At 43.6% G+C, this 23,161-nt stretch overlaps 1 protein-coding gene across 2 annotated transcripts in view; it reads right to left on the bottom strand.

The window, feature by feature from the left end:
* Window positions 1-23,161, bottom strand: part of GTF2F2 (general transcription factor IIF subunit 2) — a 993,146-nt gene that overhangs the window by 353,999 nt on the left and 615,986 nt on the right. For both annotated transcript variants that reach the window (XM_085621825.1, XM_085621826.1), the window contains one exon: window positions 3,647-3,728. In XM_085621825.1, coding sequence (XP_085477951.1) covers window positions 3,647-3,728 — 82 coding nt within the window. The remainder of the gene's footprint in view (window positions 1-3,646; window positions 3,729-23,161) is intronic.

The following is a 23,161-nucleotide window of genomic DNA, read 5'->3' as shown; positions in this document are numbered from 1 at the left end:
ATATGAAAGATATTAGAACACCATTTAACAAGAAAATACAAATTATGGAAAGTTTGAATTGAGTTTGCAGTCTACATGCTTTTTTTGTGTTGAATTTTATTTATTGCCATTTTTCAGACAAAGAAGTTAGCAAACACACATGGCTATATAATGATGCATGGGTGGCTTCACGATTAGTAAAATATGGACTAAAGGCAAGATGTCATATTACAGTGATAAAAGGTGCAGGCAAATGGGCAATAACATGTTTGAGGTACTCCTTTACCAGCATAGAGCAAAGAATGCACCAGAAAGGTGTCAAGTGTTCGTCTTTGGAGGGATGGTCCATCAGGTTTCCTGCATTTGCAGAAGGTAAGTCCTCGGCGGTTGCCTGCCATCTCACAGAAGTGACTGGATCAGTTGCAGCTCACCATGATGTTCAGCGTGCTCAAAAGAGAGAGTGGCATCTGCTATCCAAGCATCTGCTAGCCAATCTCCAGTCTTAGGTGGAGAGCCCCCCATTCAGCATTGGGCCAGGCGTTTTTATTTTCCCAATAGCAGTAATACGCCAGCTAACTTTGTCAATTGTTGGAGATGTTTATTGATCCCAAAAGTTCGAGCAATGGAGCATACTCTAAAGGGGATCTAACCAGCTCCTCTGTGATGCACAGGATTTCCCCAAGTACTTTCTAAACTGTCCGGGTCAACGGAGCATCTGATATATTTTGCAGGTTCGTGTGTGTCTAGTTTATTAAGGCAGTATGCGGAGAAGTAGGAATTTGAACTGAAGTAATTTGAGTCTGTAATTGATGGAGATTAATGTAATACTACTACAGCAGTATTTCCATATATCTAAAGACCTTTCTATATTCATTTCTAGAAGCTAGTTATCAAGGGCTCTGAGGTCTGTGTGAGGGGGGAATTGGTATATAATTTGTATGATATAAAGACCCAGCCTTGTGCTGGTTTTTGGTTCAGTTGAGTAAGTGTGGGGTATTCTGGCCAGATCGACTGGGATGCATGACGTAAAGGCATGGAGTCAAATGTATCTAGGGGTGAAAGGTCTGATCCCCTCTGAAGTTGTCAAGGCTTAAAATTGGCCCTCTAGAACAGTTGTCCCACCTTTGTTAGGCCTGCGTTTTGCTACCTAAGGGTCACACTCTTCTCCTAGGTGGGGGAGGGGGGGCCGGGGGGGGGGGGGGGGGGGGGAGTGTAGGGAGGTAGGTAGAGGGGTATTATTCAGGAGTGGGAGGTGCAGTGAACATGGTGGTAGGAGGCCTGCTCGGTTAGACATGCACCATAGCGCCTAGAGTAAAGAATGCACCATAGCGCCTAGAGCGAAGAATTGGCCGTTTGGATCTTATGTACCGGTTATGATGGCATAATGGTTGAAACTGTGTGGAGGTTCCCTGTCGATACTTGGGCTTTTTCAATGGGGACAGGGGGTATATCACCCATAGGGGGATAACAAAAGGCGATATAGCTTGACTGTTGTGCTGCATAAAAGTATTGTTCCAAATCCGGGTCTGAAAAGCCACCCCCTCCCTCCACCGCTCAAAGGGTAATATTCTAGTGTCTACACATTTAAGGGGATTTATTTAATGTCCCCATCTTCACTCACGCAAGTGTCAGGTGGCCCTGGAGAGGCCTGTCTGAACCATGCCACAGACTCCGGCATTAGGTCAAAGGGGAGTTTACCCTGTCTGAGATACGATTTCCCCATATTAATGGCGGGTGAGGTTTTGTAGATGCTGTATATGGCCATTTTGAAACCAAGAACAGGATCCACTCATCAAATGGGGTCACAGGCCTGCTTCCTGGGAGCAAGTTTGTCCCACGTAAGGGGCAGCACTAATTCCCTCCCGCACCCCCAGCTTCCAGGAGCATGCCTCCTGTCTCTCTGACTGGCCTACCACCGTGATATTTCCACCGTCAGGTTTCTGGGCACCGGAGTCACGGTCGGTCACCTTTACAGGATCTCAGGGTAGGTTATGGGGTCTTGCAGGGAGAATCAGAGTGAGGAGTCAGCTTTCAGTGGCTAGCATGCATCAATCGGCACAGTCCCCAGCGTCCGCTCATCAGTACCTCTGAGAAGGAGAGTAGAGATCTTCAGTATCTGGTGGATTGTTGGGCTACGCCACAGCCCATGTCTACTGGGGACCTCCACCTCCCCCAGAAGTCAGCGTGTGGCACAGGGACTGCAGGCCAGGCTTGGGCAGTGTTATAGGGAGATCCAACATTAAGCACTAGGTCACCCACGCCTTGGCGCAGAGAGCAGGCAGCATGGTTCTCGGCGAGGGCTCTTTGGCTTCTCCTCCGGACAATTAACCCTGCTGCACATGGTAGAATATGGGCTATGTTCCTCCACGTGGTCCCAAACAGCCTCCAGAGCCTCTGGGAGTTTTGTAGGGCACAGCCAGTCATGGGGGAGAGCGACTGCAACCCTTTATCACCACCAAAGGTAGCACAGCCTTGACACCAGCGTCAAGTCCTCTGTTAAGCGGATAATAAGGTGTTAGAGCATCTGTAGGTGGAGCCTGACCCCAGCCGCACTGTGCAGTCATACAACTCACGCAGGACAGTGGCAGCCTGGAATGCCTCATATATGGTTCCCTGAGGCGAGTGGTAGGAAGGGGCACTGAAAAGAAATATCTGGGGCACCATTAGCTAGGTTGTATAGCATTTTGGGGAGCAGGTGACGAAGAGCTCTGCTTTACGTGGCCATCTGAACCAGTGGCCAGACACTTTCAGAACTTACATAATGGAGAAAAGAAGTTAATGAGGTACAGTGTGATCGATCATGTGACTAGGACGCCCAGAGGAGGATACAGGGAAAAAGTGTTCCAAAGACAAGCATCCCTTTACATTTTCGAAATGGATTCGAAGGAACCCCAAGGGCTGAATATAATAAAGAAAATGCATGTTCATCTATAAATCTTTTAGCCTAGTTAAAATGCTGCAGTATGGCTTTAAAGTTTTTCTAATGTTTTTCAGAATAACTTCCTTGGAGGTTTGTATTTTTGATTCAAGAAAATTACTAGGCCGGAAATTCTGATAAGAAATGGAAGGATATGGATACTTAAGATACACAATTTGAAGCATATAGAGAGTGCCAAATCTACCATTAGACATTGAATAACGAATGGGAGCCCACTTGGGCAGAATAACCAATTATTTTCAAGTATGTAATTCTATGCACACACTGAGATGAATCGCTTTTGGCGCATTGATTGACATAAAAGAGCCCACTCGGATGCTATGAACTGTTATATATTTTCGAACACTGCCATTTAAAATTGGAATAATGAAGTGAAAAAGATCATTAGTCTGCTTATGGTAGTGGTGCTACGTTGATTGCCATCACTTGAAATGTGTTTAATAGTTCTGAACGAATTAACTCTTCTATAGTATAATAGGGCACCTAGTGTGTATCTCTAGGAAGTGTGCTTTTATGTTTCCTATTTCTATTGTTTCACATGTTGTATATAAAGAGAAATGAATATGGCGGCTGGTGTTGTGATCAAGGCTTGTTCAGGTGAAATGCGTTGGCGCTTTGGAAATATATATTTATATAGATAGATATTTACTATCTTGTTTTACACATAAATAGAGGTAAAGACAGATAGGTGGGCGCGCACACACACTTGAAAAACAAGGGAACACCAACCTCTTAAGCTTCATATAGCTTTCGCTAGCAGCTGCCCTGCACTCGGCCCGCTGTACAACGATCCCCTCCATTGCAAGCTTATCTTTAAAAGAAAGAAAACCAGACACGTTTAAAAGTTGCAAAAAATATTTCTTTCACTATTCATGACATTTGAAAAACACAATTACAATAAATGCCCTGACCCCAATTGAACTATTTGAATAGTTAGAAAGCCTCAAGGCACTAGATGCTACATACTATTTCCTTCATTGAAAAGACTTTCTACTCTATTCATTTTCAACTAAACTGGGATCTTTCTTTAACGCGGACTGTCATGACCCTACTAACTTCTTTAAATGAAGTTTACTTATGTACCGATATGCAACACGAATGTAAACAAAAATTATGAAATGGGATACTTATAATAAAACATTTTAAAAGAAGTAATAATAGAGTAAATGGAAAAAGGTGCTCACACTATGTAGCAATCGCAATACTTTGGGTCCTATTCCCACTACACTCAACATTTGAAAGCACTGCCATCTTAATGGTGATATCAAGAGGTGTCAACAAACGATGGACAACATTGTGGAAACTCCAAGTGATATTACAAACTTTGTGGTCATCTTGACTTGGACACTCTGGTTGAGTAGCATGTAGGAGATGCATGATTACGACAAGTCTGCCTGAAACGTAGGATTTGTTCTCCAATTCAAGCTGCTCAACACAGTTCAGACAGGCACTCCATGCTGCGACGAGCCCTTTGCATTCCCACCAAAGTCAGCAACCTGTTCAAATGCCAAGGCCTGGACCACGGCAAGTGTAACTATAAAAAGTAGAGCAATGCTTGCAGGCCAAGAGTGGAGTAAAAAATCTTGTGATTGAGTGAATGTCATGTGAAGCTGCGGATTATGGAGCATATGTCTGGTTTTTATGTGCTGACGCATGCAAACACAAGCGTGTGAATGTCATATGAAGCTAATGAGTATGGACCATAGATCTGGTATGTGCTGACACATGCAAACACAAGTGTGTGCAAATGCTGTTTGTATTCGTTTGCACATTATTTCCGTTTTAAATCATTTTTATTGGTTGTATTAGAAACTCTGAATCAAACAACTTGAATCGGCAATTAGCTACAGTGTGGATTAAATGAGGAACAATAAGTATTATTACAAGCTCCTGCGGTCTCACGATCGGCCCTCAAGAGAGGGACCCCTAAATTGCATCCGAAGGATGGATATAGGTGTTTTACTAATAGGTTTGGTCGGTATGGACAATTTGTAGAATATTTTATCCTTTTCTGCTGTTATTCGGCATCCTCTTTTAGACGTCTGTTGTCTTCAGACAATATGGAATTGCTGGGTGGACTCTTCAAGACTTATGGTGATCAAACACTGGTCCTTCATTTTCACGTGGTGGTCTAAAATAAATGGTATGATTTTCTCTTGGTTGCCAAAAAAACACTGCAAGGGAATCAAAGATATAAAGTAATGTATAAATAAATATAAAGATTTTGCGCTGCTCTTTTTACATGACCTAATTGATTTTGGTCATGTAATGCTTGTGGCAGCAATACGACATATTCCTTTCGGTTCTCAAAGCTATGGCCTTGCCTTACAATTTTTCTGGCCATGGATAGCTTCTTTTTCATAACTAAACCCGTCCAGCATGATGCGTTTGGAACGGTTTTTCGCATGACTTGCTGCACCTGTTTTTATTAAAGAGTGAATGTTATTTCTGTTCAGGATTGATATATTGGAAGGATTTTTATACTCTGTACTCTGTCTTCCATGATCCGTTCCTTTTTTTGGCTGACTGATTACAACTTTGTTAGCACACTATCATGGCAAGCGGGTAACCAGGCACGAGACAGTTACTATCACTTGTGAACAAGAAATAAGGTTAATAGTACAAACAAAAACTCAAACATGTTCTCATTGGGCAGCCTGAACTGTAGTAAAAATGACCACTTATTTTAACAATCCAAAAAGTGTTTATCCTCTTCGGAGGTGTGCACATTGTGGACCGTCTACTTATGGTATCTGCTTGTTTGTTCTATGCCTAGAGTGCTACTGTTTGAGTCTGCTGGCATTATAGTTCTTTTGGACACTTTCAAAAACAGTATTCTTCATTCTGATTTTGGTGGTACTTGGACTCTTCATTCCCTCTTGGTAGGCTTAGTCCCAGGAGTGGCCCTACCTATTAATCCATCAAGGTTTATTTTTGCATACAGATTCTGTCCTTTAATGGCTTCTGGACATTCAAAGTTCGGTTCACCTTTTTGGTTGACATGAAAAGGCAGCTGCATCTTATTTATGTCCACGTGGTTTTGAAGGCATTCTTTCAAGGGGTTGGTGTTTGAGATGCTGCTTGTGATGTTCTTCCGAGAGCATGGGGCACAGTGGGTTCAAAGAGCAGGCAGGGGATTCTTTTTAGCATGTGAAGGAGTGTTCTTGGTTCAATGTATTTCAAAGTTGCTATGCTGGGCAAAGCAGCCCTTCCTGGATTGGTGCTTTGATATCTAAAATCTCCATGTCAGTAGTACCGCTGGTTACCTCCGCTGCTTTAGGTTGTTTTGCAACAATTCTGGCATGATTTCCATTCATTTGCATCTACCCCTTGATCTTCTTGGTTCCTGGGACTTTCTTCTCTCCATTGTAAAGACTATGAAGCTCTTCTCTTCACTTGATAACACCGGATCACCTTCTCAGTTTCTTATATGAGCGCCAAGAGGCCTACAGTAGTAACTGTGCTTCATAAACAATTTTTAAACATTAGCTGGTTTCAACTTTTATGACTTGTGTTGATAACTGGCCTGGATGGATGAGACCCTGGTTGACATGACTCCACAAGTGGTCGTTTGGCTGCAGTTTTGGGCTCTCTCAGTCCCGGAGGTTGAATTACAACAAGACTGCTTGTAATTGAATGCGTGTGCAGCATTGTGATCCTTAAATAAGGGCTTGAGGTCACAATCTTCTATGCACAGAAATTTGATGGTTCATTGAAAAATGCTTTACAATTCTGAGCATTGTTTCACAATTATTTAGTGCTTCCATCAAGAGTTGCAAATTATACAGGATTCATATGTGATTGCCTAAGATTGCCGGATGATGATTTGACTGTAATATATTTACAATTATTAAGAATATACTGCATGAATTTGGGAAAAAACGTGGCTCGTTTTACTAAATCCATCAGGCATTTGAAGCAACAGATATAGATGTTCTGGAAAGCATGGGAGGTTATGAATGGAGATACAGTTTCACATATAGTTTATTGGTATGTCATCAGACTGGCCTAAATCCCTGCAGCTATAAAGCACACAAACTGAAAATAGAAATAAAGCCAGATGGTACAGACAGAGATCAGGAAATCCCAGACTACCCGCAGAAATTGACACCTTTAGCTTTGTAAGCCAAGGAGGGGTTGCCCTTGCAAAACATACTGTTAATTTTCAAAGTAAATGCAGTTGATAACAAATAAGCAGTAAAATGCACATTTTAAGGAGTGATAAGCCCAAAAACTGAGTGGCATAGAATTGCACTGTTCTAACAGATTACATTTTTTTAACAAAGGGGTATAAGTAAGTGCAAATATATACACTGGATCTTCAAAAAATGGGACATTCAAATATCTATTTGCGTGTTTATCATAAAGCTAGCCCAGATGCACAGGGACGACTGATATAGGAGAGGTGAACAGCATAATTTCAGATTTACTTTGGTTAATTTTACAACCATTGGAAACTTTACACTGTTGTAACATATCAAAGATTTCTACAAACAGTTTAGCAAACAAAATCTATTTTATGCATTTGCATCACTATCACATGAAAGAGTTTCCCTGGGCACCATTAAGAAAAGTACTGTCTTAGAAGAATCTTCTCTCAGCAGCTAAAAAGCTCAATAATATCACAGGTGCCAACAGCGTTGGGATTTTCTTGGGAGAGCTGATCTTCTGCCCGACCATCAGATGAGTTTTAAGCCACATCAAAATACTAAAATATCTTGGTCGCATTGAATGACTTGAAATTGATGGTGGATTTTGCAGTCCTAGTTCTCGTCGACCTGACAGCAGAGCTCAGCACCATCAATCACTCCATCATCGCTCAGTTGTATACATGTAGGCTATCCAGGTCCCTAGTTTTTACCAACTTTGATAGCAAGTTGTTCTCCGGCGTGAGCCGGTCCTGAGGCCAGCTCCCCCGCTGCCAGCTTATGCTCACCCTTGACCTGCAATTGTGATCTGCTGTGTTTCTCTCGTTGCAACACTCCTTTGGCTCCTTCTTACCCGCTGTAAACTTTCTTCCACCTACTACTAATCCTACTGTAACCCCCCTTCTTCCCACTGCATACAGCGCCGTAACACTTGTTATTCCCACTACTTTTCCCGATATAAAACACGTTTTCCCCACTGTTCATCCCTGCTTTTTGATTCGTTTTTCCACGGTAACACTTTTTTTCCCCACTTAACTCTTTGCTTTTCCCACTGTAACTTTCGTTTTTCCCACTTAGCTCTTCGCTTTTCCACTGTAAGACTTGTTTCCCCACCTTTCTGCCACTTCTCAAACCCGCTTCCCATCTCTTGCTAACCCTGTCCAGCGCCTTTTCCCAGGACATACTTAATGAAGGTGGCAGCGCGACCCCCGTAAGCAGGTCCCCGGGCCAGCTCCCCCACTGCCAGCTTGTGCTCCCCCCTTGAGCTCCACCGCATTGCATCAGCTGTGCTTCTCTCATTGTAACAATCCTTTGGCTCCTTCTTACCCTCTGTAAACTTTCTTCCCCCTACTGCCAATCCTGCAGTAACCCTTCTTCCCACTGAATTTCCGTTCAGCCTCCCTCTCCCCATCCCAAAGCACGAGGGGGGACGCTCATTCTCCTACCCAGCTGCGAAGACCTGAAACGACCTCCCCCTAAAATTCTGGACCTCACCCTCCCTGCAAGAAAGAAACTCAAGGATTAACTGTTAAACTGAGTCCACCCGAACTGCCGAACTCTCACCGCCTGAATACCCTTGCAGATGCTTAACAGCACCCTATAAAAATGGTTTGATTGATTGATTGATTGGTTTCACTGCCACCTTTTACATTTAAAATATGTCTTAAAACTACTTAAGTGCCTAAACGAAGTGGAAGACTGAATGACCAACCAATGACCAAAGTTAAATGCAGACAAAACTGAGATCCTGTTATTCGGTGGGGCCCATCAAATGTGAGATGCCTATTGGTGGCCAGATTCCCTGGGCGACATGCCTCCCCCTAAGAAACATGCAAAAACCTGCAGTTTATCATCGATGACTCTCTTTCGATGCAAAAACATTAATGCTACGTGAGGAAAATGCTTTGGTATACTAAAACCTTAAAAAAGCTGTTTAAATTAATCGCCACAGCCTGATGAAAGACCATAGTCCAGGCTTTGATTACCAATCGTTGGACTATGGCAACACCCACTTTGTGGGCATGGGGGACTACATTTTTACAAGATTACAGGTAATCCAAAATGCTGCTGCTAAATTAATCGTAATATGGACAGGTTTAGCTCTGCCTCAGGTGCTTAACATCTTTACACTGGCTACCAATGTGAAAAACAGCAGGCTTTAAACTTCTTTGCCATGCTCACAAGGCCTTATACAACACTGGCTTGGAAAATTTACAGACCAGAGTTGAATTTTATAAACCTTCCTGTGACATAAGATCCCAAAATGTGGTGTTAGTCAAGACTATCAGAATACGGAGAGCCAGGACAGGCAGACGTTAATTTTCGCATCTGGCTGCAGTCCAGTGGAATGCCCTTATCTTCTACCTCCAACTCACAGTTGGTCATTTTTAGTTAAGAAAAAAGTTGAAAACCTGGCTGTTTTCTGCTTAATTTCCTCCTCAACGGATCTTTTTTTGTGGGGTTCTTTCAGCTGAAACGTTGGGAGTCATTCAGCGCTATGATAGCCTCTAGGGGATTATTGTTGCGCTTTATAAATAAATAAAATAAATACATTTCCCTCCCTATTCAACGAATAATTGTGGGCTGTCATGTAATGTGCCATGAATATATCCTTCTTCTGTATGCCACTGCAAAGATAGCCCGATCATCCTCAGAAACAGGGTGGTCAGTTAGCTGCATAGCGCTAGAGAAGGGAGCGGTACATTTGCACAGTGATTTCAACAATGTATTCCGTCATGCGCACAGCGCAACCGACGTGCATGACGGAACCGCTCCGTCATGCGCGTCGAATGGGTTAACAAACAATCTGGGCCCACTGTAAACTCTTCCTGGCTAGCAGCAGATTCACTTCCGTGCTCATGACCTCTCCCGGCCGTCATGAGTCACGATGGGCGTGTGCGAAGAGGCTAACACAAACAGCTATTTAATCAACAGTCTATTAATGAAAGCTGAACATTCTCAAGGCAATCCGCACCAATGGTAGGCTGTCTTACTAGTAGAACTCTGATTCTTATATACAGAATGTGATTTTTAAGAAAAAAAGGGCTTTATCATCTCAAATCCTGAGCTGTTCACTAAATAACTTTCTCTTCTTTTGACTACAAACAGTATAATCAACTATTTCATTAGTGTTTTCAATAACCGTTTCCCTGTATGAAACAAAAGCAGTTTTCTTATTATTTGCACTTAAATAACTATGTGATCTAAACAATACCTAAAGGGTAAAATGTGTAACACACACACACACACACACACACACACACACACACACACACACACACACGCACACACGCACACACGCACACACGCACACACACACACGCACACACACACACGCACACACACACACTATAGTTAGGACCTATTTTCCATAGGAAATCCGAAACATTCTATTCCCAATAAGTCTGGCGCCGACTGACGAATCTGCGCAAAATTTTCCAAACTTTGGGCCGGCTCGGCTCTGCTCCTACCCTGAAAGTTTTGCGGTGATTCGTCAAGGGGGGGGGTCCCAAAACGCGTTTTCCCCATGTAATTTCCCATAGGACCTGTTGTCGCAGCTACAGCCCGAACTGCTGAACGGAATTACACCAAATTTGGCAAAGAGGTAGTCCTCAGTTCAGACTCGTGCCTTTTGCTTAAATGGTGTAAATCCGTTCAGTAGTTCCTGAGAAAATTAGGGTAAAAAAAGTTAGTGATATCTATGGCCGAGGAGGATCCGCGCACCCTCCCCGCACCAAGCGCACCCTGCCGTGCACGAGCTGAATGCTAATTGGCTGTCAACACTCCAGATTAGGAAGTGTTGGCAGCCATCTTGTGCCTCGGTAGAACCGAGGCACAAGAAGCCCCCAAAAAAACATCGCAAAACGCAAAAAGGGGGCAGGGTAAAAACACCCTGACCCCCTAGGCCTGCTCAGGGGGTCCCACAAGGACCCCCAAAGCCAAAAAATGTTGTTGTTTTTTTTTTAAATCGCGGGATGCGCGTAGGGTCCGCGCATCCCGCTGACGAAAAAAAACCGAAGCGCGGGCTCCCACGCTTCGTTTACAATTAGCCTCCGGGGGGCCAAGTCCCGGGGGCAATTTTTCTTAGTCATGGGGGGCCCAGAGGGGCCCCCCAGCCCCAGGGACCGCCATTCCCAGGGCTTGTTTTAAAAATATTATAATGGGGGGCCCAGAGGGGCCCCCCGGCCCCGGGAACCGCCACCCCCCGGGGCTTATCTTAATGTATGCGGGGGGGGGGGGCGCATAGCCCCCCCACACGGCCCGGGGACTGCCACCTCCCCGGGACTTTAACTTAAGTGGGAGGGGGGCCGCGCAGCCCCCCTCCGAGAGCCTTGTCAGGGCCCTGGGGACCGCCACCACCCAGGGCCGGCTCCTGCAGTGTCCCGGGGTGCCCATCCCCGGGACACTGCTGTTTGCAATGGCAGGGCGGGAGCCTCGCGGCTCCCACCCTGCCATTGCAAACTTCTTTGCTATTTGGAAGAGAGAGCAGGGAAACCTGCTCTCTCTTCCAAATAGCAAAGCAGATTGCTTTTCCACATGGGGAGCAGCATGTTAGCTGCTCCCCATGTGGAAAAGCAATGCCGGCTCCCGCAGGAGGCGGGGAGCCAGCGGGGCCGTGGGGGGATTCGGGACCCCCCCACCGTCCCCAACAGAGGCCAGGCCCCGGGGGATGGGGTCCCCGGGGCCAGTAGTGGCCCGGGAGGGGGGCCCCCAAAATATTTTTAAAAACGGCCCCGGGAATGGGGTCCCGAGAGCCAATAGAGGCCACAAGAGGGCGCAAGGCAGCCCCCCTCCAAAAAAAAAAAAAGGGCCATGCCCCGGGGATGGTGTCCCCGGGGCAAATTAAGGCCTCTGGAGGCCCCCCTCCACAGTTTAAAAAAAAAAAATAGGGGGCAGGCGCTGGGGGATGGGGCCCCCAGGGCCAAAAAATAAGAAAAAGAAGGGGAGCTACACAGCCCCCCTTTCTTAGAAAGAAAAAAACAAAAAACGGGATCGGGAGGAGGCCACGCCCCCTCCTTTCATCAGTCTGCAAACATGCCCCCTGGCGCGTTTGCAGAGGGGGAACAAATACCCCTTCAATACTGGGGGTCCCTGGGGGGGGCAACTAGCCCACCAGGAACCTCCAGTATGCGCCAGGGGTCTGCGTTGCAGAGAGGTGTAATGAGGCCTCGCCCCTTTTTTACACCTCTCTGCAACGCAGCTCCGTGGCACTTACTGGAGGGACCTGGTGGGCTAGTTGGCCGCCAGGGGGCCTCAGGATTCAAGGGGACGTAATCTCTCAACTTGAAACGCGCCACGGGGCGCGTTTGCACAGTGGTGAAGGTAGGGGCGGGGCCTGAGGTGATACTGTGCAAACACGCCCTGTGGCGCATTTTAAGTTGGGGAATTCATTCCTCTTCAATCCAGAGGTCCCCTAGGGGACAACAAGCCCACCAGGTACCTCCACTAAGCGCCTCGGAGCTGCGTTGCAGAGTGTTGTAAAAAGGGGTGTGGCCTCTGAACACCTCTCTGCAACGCAGCTCCCTGGCGCATCCTGGAGGTACCTGGTGGGCCAGGGGACCTCAGTATTCAAGGGGACTTAATCCCCCAACTTAAAACACCCCATGGGGCGCGTTTGCACAGTGATGAAGGTAGGGGGCGGGGCCTGAGGTGATATGTGTGCGAACACACCCTGTGGCGCGTTTTAAGTTGGGGAATTAATTCCTCTTCAATCCTGAGGGTCCCTGGGGACCAACTAGCCCACCAGATACCTCCAGTAAGCGCCACGGAGCTGCGTTGCAGAGTGTTGTAAAAAGGGGCGTGGCCTCTGAACACCTCTCTGCAATGCAGCCCCCTGGCGCATACTGGAGGTACCTGGTGGGCTAGTTGGCCCCCAGGGGACCTCAGGATTGAAGAGGAATTAATTCCCCAACGTAAAACGCGCCACAGGGCGTGTTTGCACACGTCACCTCAGGCCCCGCCCCCTTCCTTCACCATTGTACAAATATTCCTCTAAAATCAGCCGAACTACGAATTCCGATTTACTCACCTGTAACCAGGAGAGAACCCTGGGCTGCATCTTTTAGCCCAGCACTGACTCTGAAAAGTAATTCTAAGCGTACTTACCAGTAACTTGTATTTCCTTCCATAGGAATCCATTGTGTGGTTTTAACCAGAAAATGTTCTAAGTGTCCATTTTTGAAACGTACAAATATTCCTCTAAAATCAGTCGAACAAAGAATTCTGATTTACTCACCTGTTATCAGGAAAGAACCCAGGGCTGCATCTTTTAGCCCAGCACTGACCCTGAAAAGTAATTCTAAGCGTACTTACCAATAACTTGTATTTGCTTCCATAGAAATCCATTGTGTGGTTTTCACCAGAAAAGTTTTTATTTTCACAAACTAAAAATATTCCTGAAAAATCGTCTGTATGATTTAAACAGATTCTTTCAACTGTTTACAGGAGGTTGGCCAGTTCTGGATCCAGGATCCACCACTAAGTAAGAAAAAGTAACGATAACACTACTTACCTGCTAAGTGAATTTTCTGCCATCGGATAACATTGGTGATTCTATGAGAAAAAGTTTCTAAGTGTCAACTTTTAAAATACAATAATATTCCTTAAAAATTACTAGTGTAACCAAAGCACTTTTACTCAACTGTTTACAGGAGATGTCCAAGGACTGAATCTAGGATCCAGTCCTGTGGTTAGAAAAGTAATCCATAAAGTAACTAATTGCATTTAATTAGAAATTCACATTGAGCTCAATGTTGCTTTGTGTTTGAAATTGTGTTGCCCATTGCAACAACTGTAACTACTGTACTTAAAAGTCTGTTGCCTATTTGCCAAGTATTTAAACTAAAGTAATTCATTCTGAGAAAGTATATTTTGTATTGTAATGTATAATGTAATTATAATGTAATTAAAAAATATATGTCTAAAATTAAATAGTTTTAAAAATGTAGTAAATCAGTATAAAAAAAATCAGTATAACAATTAATACATTAAAAATTGTCATTTACAAAACCTTTGAAATTCACTGAAAAAAACATAGGTTTCAGGCCTGATATAGTTAGGAATTAGCATTTAAAAAACCTTTGAAATTCACTAAAAAAACCATAGGTTTCAGGGGCGTTCTAGTTAGCTGGACATTTCCCATCGTACAAAACCCTAGAAATTCCCCCGTTATAGTTAGTTCAGCTAACTATAACTCGCGCCCCCGCAATGCACTGCTGATGACGTCACATATTACATCACTCATGACATGGTCAGTGACATCACTGATGACATCTCAAATGACATCACTGATATCACTGATGACATCATCCAGTGAGTATGTGTTTCTGTACAGTTTTAATATGTTTAATATATATAGGGAAAGGCCTGTTGAAGAATGAGTGGGTGTACAAGTGTGTGAATGGATGATTTTCTAGGTGCGTAACTGACTCTATAAGTGAGTCATTAAATGTATCTTACTGCAGACTAGTTACTAAACTGTGTGAATGTATGTATGTGTCTGTGTGTTGGTGTATAAATGGCTGCATGGTTTTGTGAATAGCTATATGAGTGTCTATATGGGTTATTGATTGGTTGTCTGAGTATCTGTATGGATGCCTGAGTGTTTGTGTGGGTAGGGTGTGAGTGACTGTGCATAGATGTGTGAGTGGGTGTTTCTATGGGTGCATGGTTTTAAGAGTGCAACTGTGATGGACTGTATGGTTGGGTGAGTGTATGTATGGGTGTGTTAGTGATTGAATGTATATCTCAGTTGTACATGTGTCAGTAACTACATATGTGAAACGCAGTATGTGTGTGTAAGAGTATATAACTATATGTGAGAGTGTGTGATTGCGGGAGTGGCTGTACGGATGAGTGTGTGCTTGTATCAGTAATTGTATAAGAGCATCAGAATTTGTTAGTATTTTTATGAGTAAGTGAACTTGAGTGTGTTTGCTGGGGGTGATGTTTCATGGTTTAGGGCAGAGCAGTAGTGTTCGGGCATGTTAGGGAGTCATGCTGGGGGTGGTGATTAGGGTTTAGGGCAGTGCAGTAGTTTTATGGCAGTGCAGGGGGTCATGCTGGGGGTGGTGTTTTGGGGTTTAGAGCAGTGCAGTGGTGTTTGTGTAGTGTAGGGGGTCGTGCTGGTGGTAGTGTTTTAGGGTTTAGGGTAGTGCAGTGGTGTTTCTGTAGTGTAGGGGTTTGCGCTGGGGGTGGTGATTTGGGGTTTAGGGCAGTGCAGTGGTGTTCGGGCAGTGTAGGGGGTTGTGCTGGGGGTCATGTTTCAGCGTTTAGGGCAGAGCAGCTGTGTTCGGGCAGTGTAGGGGTCATGCAGGGGGTGGTGTTTCAATGTTTAGGGCAGTGAAGTGGTGTTCGTGCAGTGTAGGGGGTCATGCTGGGTTAGTGTTACATAGTATACTAAATATATATATATATATATTCACTGAAAAAACCATAGGTTTCAGGGGTGTTACAGTTAGCTGGACATTTCCCTCATACAAAACCCTAGAAATTCCCCCGTTATAGTTAGTTCAGCTAACTATAACTCGCGCCCCCGCAATGCACTGCTGATGACGTCACATATTACATCACTCATGACATGGTCAGTGACATCACTCATGACATCTCAAATGACATCACTGATGACGTCATCCATGTGATAAATTAGTGCATCTTCTCACACCCTAATATAACCTTTGATACACCGACTCAAAATTTCAGACGGCCATTTTGAAAAACCATAGATACTCCAATACCAATAACTACATACCCACTCATTGACTCTTAGGTCCACATACATCTCCACTCACTCACCTGTACAGTCACTCATACTTACAGTCACTCCGTACAGGACTATCATATGCATTTATACACCTATATACACACCGCCAATCATCCATTGAGGTACTGACACACCTAGTCAGTCATGCAAATAATTAATCACAGTCCAATTTACTCACCTATACAGTTAAACACACTCAAGTTCACTTACTCATAAAAATACTAACAAATTCTGATGCTCTTATACAATTACTGATACAAGCACACACTCATCCATACAGCCACTCCCGCAATCACACACTCTCACATATAGTTATATACTCTTACACACACATACTGCGTTTCACATATGTAGTTACTGACACATGTACAACTGAGATATACATTCAATCACTAACACACCCATACATACACTCACCCAACCATACAGTCCATCACAGTTGCACTCTTAAAACCATGCACCCATAGAAACACCCACTCACACATCTATGCACAGTCACATACACCCTACCCACACAAACACTCAGGCATCCATACAGATACTCAGACAACCAATCAATAACCCATATAGACACTCATATAGCTATTCACAAAACCATGCAGCCATTTATACACCAACACACAGACACATACAGACATTCACACAGTTTAGTCACTAGTCTACAGTAAGATACATTTAATGACTCACTTATAGAGTCAGTTACGCACCTAGAAAATCATCCATTCACACACTTGTACACCCACTCATTCGTCAATAGGCCTTTCCCTATATATATTAAACATATTAAAACTTTACAGAAACACAGACTCACTGGATGACGTCATCAGTGATGTCATGAGTGATGTCATGAGTGATGTCACTGACCATGTCATGAGTGATGTAATATGTGACGTCATCAGCAGTGCATTGCGGGTGCGCGAGTTATAGTTAGCTGAACTAACTAGAACGGGGGAATTTCAATGGTTTTGTACGAGTGAAAAGTCCAGCTAACTATAACGCCCCTGAAACCTATGTTTTTTTCAGTGAATTTCCAAGGTTTTTTAAATGCTAATTCCTAACTATAACATGCCTGAAACCTATGGTTTTTTCAGTGAATATATATATATATATATATATATATATATATATATATATATATATATATATATATATATATATATATATATATATATATATATATATATATATATATATATATATACACACACACACACACAATACACGGACTCACACACAATACAGACACACACATATATACACACACATATATATACACACACATTTATACACACATACACACCAGTGCTTAATTTGTAAAATATGAAGTGCAGGTGCTCAATTGTTTTTCGGAGGCCACACCTACTTTTCACTGGCACCGCCCACTTCCTCCACTGGCTCCACCCACTTACTATATTAGCTCCACCCACATCTTCAACTGGCACTGCTAAAAGTCAGATGTAATATATAACTGATCCGAATTTCAGCAAGGGAGCCTTCCTCATAGAAAGGTTTTGATAGGAGGTTCCCCTGCCCTGTGAACAGTGTAAGGTGTAAGAGCACTTTGCATCATTCACACATTGCAGAGATACAATCCTACGTGTATAAATCAGTATATAGGGAATGTTACATCAGACAGGACTACAAGGTATAGCAGTCACATGTCATCCATGATTGTCATTGTAGGCAATATAGTTTAAGAGTTCGAAGTCTGGAAAAGCGCAAATTCAGAATTTAAAACATAACAGCATTGTTAGGGGTTCTCTTCAATAAGAATTGATTTCTACCCAAATTAACCATTTTTGCAAGATTAGGATAATGAAAGATTGGGCAAAAAAACATATAGCTCTAATATATAACTTGCCGTTTGCATGTATCTCTTTGATGACAGACTTGTTAATAGCTTGCTGTTCTATGATAGGATTTTAACTTACAAACTGCAAGTAACAAAAGGATCTCTCTGACAGAAACAGTAACACGCACTGACCTATTTTACATTATATGCACTTTTTGATTTGCATGGTACACTTTCTTTGCAGCAGGTATATAACCCTGTACTACCTTTCAAGCAGTCACAACTTCCCCTAGACAAAACTCCTGTCTCTCTCCAGGTCCAGGAAGACGAATAATCACCAGAGTTATCTTGACATTTTAATTTATGCCTGAATATTACTGGAGCCCAGGAACTCGGCAGCAGGTGCTTTTAAAACAAGAATATACTGGTAAACTGACTCAGACTCACTGCAGTGCTAGTACAGATAGCCATTACCCACATGCATACCGTTATATCTCTAGATCTTCATCTTATATTCTACATTCATTTTCTCACCACATATCTCTAATTTCATTTGCAATTAACTTAAGCCTAAATGTTACCATAATTTTTAACATAACTCTAATTGTAGCTACAACCATTACTCCCAACCCTAAACGTAAATCAAACCTCAAACCCAACCCACCCACTATTCCTCACCCATTCGGTAATGCCAACTCCTACCCATCACCCTCTTAGTCGAATAATAACATAATCGATGATAATGCAAATCATGATGATTAGGCTGGCATTGGTGACCTTCATAACAGGAAAATCCAATTAGATTTTCAAGATGTCCATAACAAATATGCATGAGGATATCTCAGATATATAATGAATTTCAAAAACGATAATTTGTCTTTTGTTTTGGTCATGCTAAAATAGTTCTTATTGCATTTTGCTATCCAGTGGGTCGATAAGCCTACAGCACTAGACAATACAAACGTTGAAAAAAATAGGCAACAATATAAATATTGCCTAGATGATGCAAGTGTCCGAGAATGCTAAGATCACTATAGTGGGTCTCTCTCTATGTGAGGAAAGTAACATTAAAATACACATCATTCTTGCAGAGGATGACTGCTTGAACAAAACTAAACTTTACCAGCTTGTGTAGAAATGGTAAAAAAAGTTTGTGGTGTTTGGCTGTTGTCTACCACATTTATATCTTTCTCAGTAAGGAGGGATAAAACGAATGCCAACGTTTGTAAACGTTCTGTAGATTGCCAGTGGAAGAGGCCAGGCCACTGTACCCGCAATTATTTTCCTAAGCCAATTTGGATGTGCCCCTCCTTCTTGCATGTGCAAATGTGAGTTGGAGCTTACATCACCAAGTCAGAGACAGAACCCTTTCTGGGTTGGCTACTTATGGGGTTGGGAGCAAGATAGGAAGAGTCCCTTCGAGCCATGTATCTTCCTTGGGCAAAATGGATGGATGGTTCAATTGTAAAGCACTTTAACCCAATCAGAATACTTTGGTCGAAACACAGCTTGATGTGTCATAAAGCACGCACACTCAGTGGAAGTGCCAGTGAGAACGCTGATGAAAAGAGACAAGCAAAGCATATTCATAAGCGTGGAAATGTCTCATTCTTATGCTTATCTTTGTGAGTGGAATGTGTTGCCTTATGGAGGAAGGATCTGATTGAACAGTTATGTTCTTCTACTCATTTAACTTGTGTTTTTGCAAACTTCACCGCAGCCAATCTATGCATCCGAATAGTCCTTTCAATTTTAGATTTTTTTTTTATAGCAGATAACTACTATGACATGAGAGGACTCATGTGCACTGAAAAAAACAATGACATTCAGTGGTGTTCAATACCTGTGCAAGAGAGACACACTGCTGTAACGTGCAGCTGCAAGTGACCGCATAACGAGTAAGATCTGTGAGCTTGCAAGTGACACCTTCATAAGTACTGACTTGCAATCCACAGCAGAGAAATACTTTTTAGGACGTTTACCTTTGATGTTGTAAGTATATGCGGTTGCCAATAAAGTCAGAACTGGACGTACCACACTGAACAAGCGAAATAAAAATGTCATAAAGTTACTGGGAATCTTCATAGACCCGTGTTCGATTAAGGGTCTAAAATGTTTGTGAAGATTAATTAATTGTTGGGGGCCCTCCGGACAGTAACCCGATTCACGGCCCCATTCTCCCGATTTTTTTCTAAAAAAATCTCCCACTTTGCTCTTCTGAAATGTTGGCATGTATGCAAATATCCATTACTCATTTTACTGTGCGAGTGTGAACCGCTGCGCAGCGTCACCTCAAACATGATGGCATGTTGAACTGAAATGGTGAACAGTGAGTAAACTATAAAGCAAGCAGCTCAGCTCACAAGTGTCTCCATCTTTCACACGCTGCAATACCAGTCTAAAATAAAAGCAGCATTATTTACGGCCTTTTAATTACCTGATTCAGAGGCCTGCTACTGCACGTCATGCTCATGCTGCTTGCTTCTTCGACTGACACTGACGGCTGCGCAGTATGCTGGGGCGGGTGAAAAGTTGGGACACTGATTCACATTGGTCCGAGTACGACTCAGGACACTTGACGATTCAACGCGGAGGAGGGACATGGGAGGTTAATTGTATTTTGTCTAGTCATTGGTAGAGCTACGTTGATTGATGTACCTGACTGTTACGCTGAAGCAGGGACTCAGGCAGTTTTTGGCGGTGTGCGTGCTGTTTGCCTCATGAGTCATACATAATAAGGCGGGCTGCGTGGAATTTTAAAAACATTACGCTTCCCCACACAGAACCAAGTCCGATCCAATCAGTGACCCACTGCTACACTGACTGAACCCAGGCACGGATTTACCGCTTGATATCAGCTCTTCACCGGGACGGAGACCGTGTGAAGTGCTGATATCGTGAAACACATATTGCCACCATGTAAGTTGGCACTCAGGTTTGTCAATAGACCCGGCCCTGAGAAATAAGTGCCGGTGCTAAGCACCGGCACAAATTAAGCTCTGATAAACAGACACACACAGACACAGACACACAGACACACACAGAGACACACACAGAGACACACACAGAGACACACACACAGACACACACAGAGACACACACACAGACACACAGACACACACAGAGACACACACAGAGACACACACACACACAGACACACAGAGACACACACACACACACAGACACACACACACACACACAGACACACACACACACACACAGACACACAGAGACACACACACACACACAGAGACACACACACACACAGAGACACACACACACAGAGACACACACACACAGAGACACACACACACACACACACACACACACACACACACACACACACACACACACACACACACACACACACACACACACACACACACACACACACACACACACACACACACATATATATATATATATATATATATATATATATATATAACCTGTTTGCCAAATTTGGTGTAATTCCGTTCAGCAGTTCGGGCTGTAGCTGCGCCTAAAGGTTCCTATGGAAAATTGCATAGGGAAAACACGTTTTGGGACCCCCCCCTTTTTTCTCGGCCCCCGCTTAACAAATCAGGAGCGGACTGGAGCTGGCCAAAAGTTTTGAAACTTTCGTGAAGATTCGTCAACCGGCGCCAAAGTTATTGGGAATAGAATGTTGCGGATTTCCTATGGAAAATATGTCCTAACTATAACTACCTACTGGCGACCGCCAGTAGGTAAGGTAATATATATATACACATATATATATATATATATATACGCATTTTTTTGCAGCATAATTTACTTAAACCTGCTGCATAATTTGGCCCTCCCCTGCCGCATAACTCGAGGGACCCAGACTATAACTTGCGTCCTCACCATGCACAGTGTTGACATCAATTATTTCATTTCAGATATTGCAGAGATGTTATCAATGATGTCGTAGAATATGTCACAAGTGATGTAATATGAGAAGTAATTAGCAGTGCATGGCAGGGGCATGAGTTACAGTTACTTAACAACTATAACTGGTGAATGTAAGTGGTTTTGTTAGTTTAAAACCCAGCGACAAATTACTTTGGTGGGGGGAGGGGGGGGGCAGGGCTGTCTCTTGACCTAGGCTTGGTAGAAGGGTCTATTATGTGTCCATTACATTATTTTAAGGGGTGTAGGGACCATATCGCACATAACAGCACTGGGGTCGATTCAATTAGAAGTTTGTAAAGCACCTGGTTACTCCAACCAGAGTGTCCTTGCTCTAGGATTTCTTCCAGACTGTCGACAGAAAACCGCAACAATGCATCGAGACAGCTGAGTGGTCAGGGATTGCCTGAAAACCAGGTTTTCAACTTCCTACGGAGCAGTACTTCTGAGGGCTGCATCCTAAAATCAAGTGGCAGAAGATTCAATAATCTAGCTGCAAGAAAGCCAAAAGATCTGCCTCCCAGACAAGCTTTATGCACCTTTGGGAGTTGGTCAACCTCGCAGTTCCCGATGATATAAGACTCCGATTAGACCGATAAGGTTTAATCAAGGGGAACAGATGTCTAGAACCTTTCCCCATTTATAATTTTATGACAGAAACATAGGACGTTGAAAGTCAATCTGGCCTGTATAGGGAGCCAATGAAGCTTTACAAGAGCCGTACCCAGATGGGAGCATCTTGGGATGTTGAGTAACATCCGGGCCATGGTATTCTGTACCCTCTGAAACAGTCTCATTCTGCCCATAGCAGCTCCAAGGTACAGAACATTGCAGTAATCCAAGCAGGATACAATCACCAACTGGATGATGTTTTTTTTGGTTGACTGAGGTAGCAAATCTAGGATTTTTAGAAGCATCTTCAAAATGCCGAAGCAAGTGCCAGTCAGAGACTAAATTTGCACATCAAAAGACATTGTAGTGTCAAACCACATCCCTAGATTTTTAGGTCTCGCCTAGGCAGCGCTTGCGCTGTCTCGTTGAGACATGCAGTATACACTATAGTGTATATAAGCTCCACCCACTCTCCACCCATCATTTTCATTGGCTGGTGTCCTAGATGGTGCCTTCCGATTGGTCGTAGGCTTGTTAGTCCCTCCTTATGATGGACATTTCTTCATTTGTGTCCTTCCACGGCTATTGGCCCCTTTACTGCACAGACTACTTTCTTCCAATGCCTTCTCACACCCCCATCTATTGCATTGCCAATGCTAGTTTTATTTGTCTCTGCCAATGCTTGTTTTATTTATCTCTGCCAATGCTTGTTTTATTTGTCTCTGCCAATGCTTGTTTTATTGTCCCTGCCAATGCTTGTTTTATTTGTCTCTCCCCACAAAGCTTGTTTTATCTGAGATCTCTGTTTAATTATTTAGGATTAATACAGCCAACGCAGCGGACCTCCTTTTAATTATTTATCATTATACAGCCCAAGCCGAGGATCGAACTCTGCTCTCCAGCTCCAACGTCGGCAGCTTTATATGTTACGCCACCGCTCGTCTTTTCAAAACAAGCCCCCATAAAGGGGTTTATCTTTGTGTCCATTGCGTGCACCATAGTGCCCCTGGGGCAAA

The sequence above is a fragment of the Triturus cristatus genome, chromosome 8 (assembly GCF_964204655.1).
Source record: "Triturus cristatus chromosome 8, aTriCri1.1, whole genome shotgun sequence".
Taxonomy (NCBI): Eukaryota; Metazoa; Chordata; class Amphibia; order Caudata; family Salamandridae; genus Triturus; species Triturus cristatus.
Note: the sequence above shows the minus strand (reverse complement) of the source record. Positions and strands in the feature narration are given on the sequence as shown.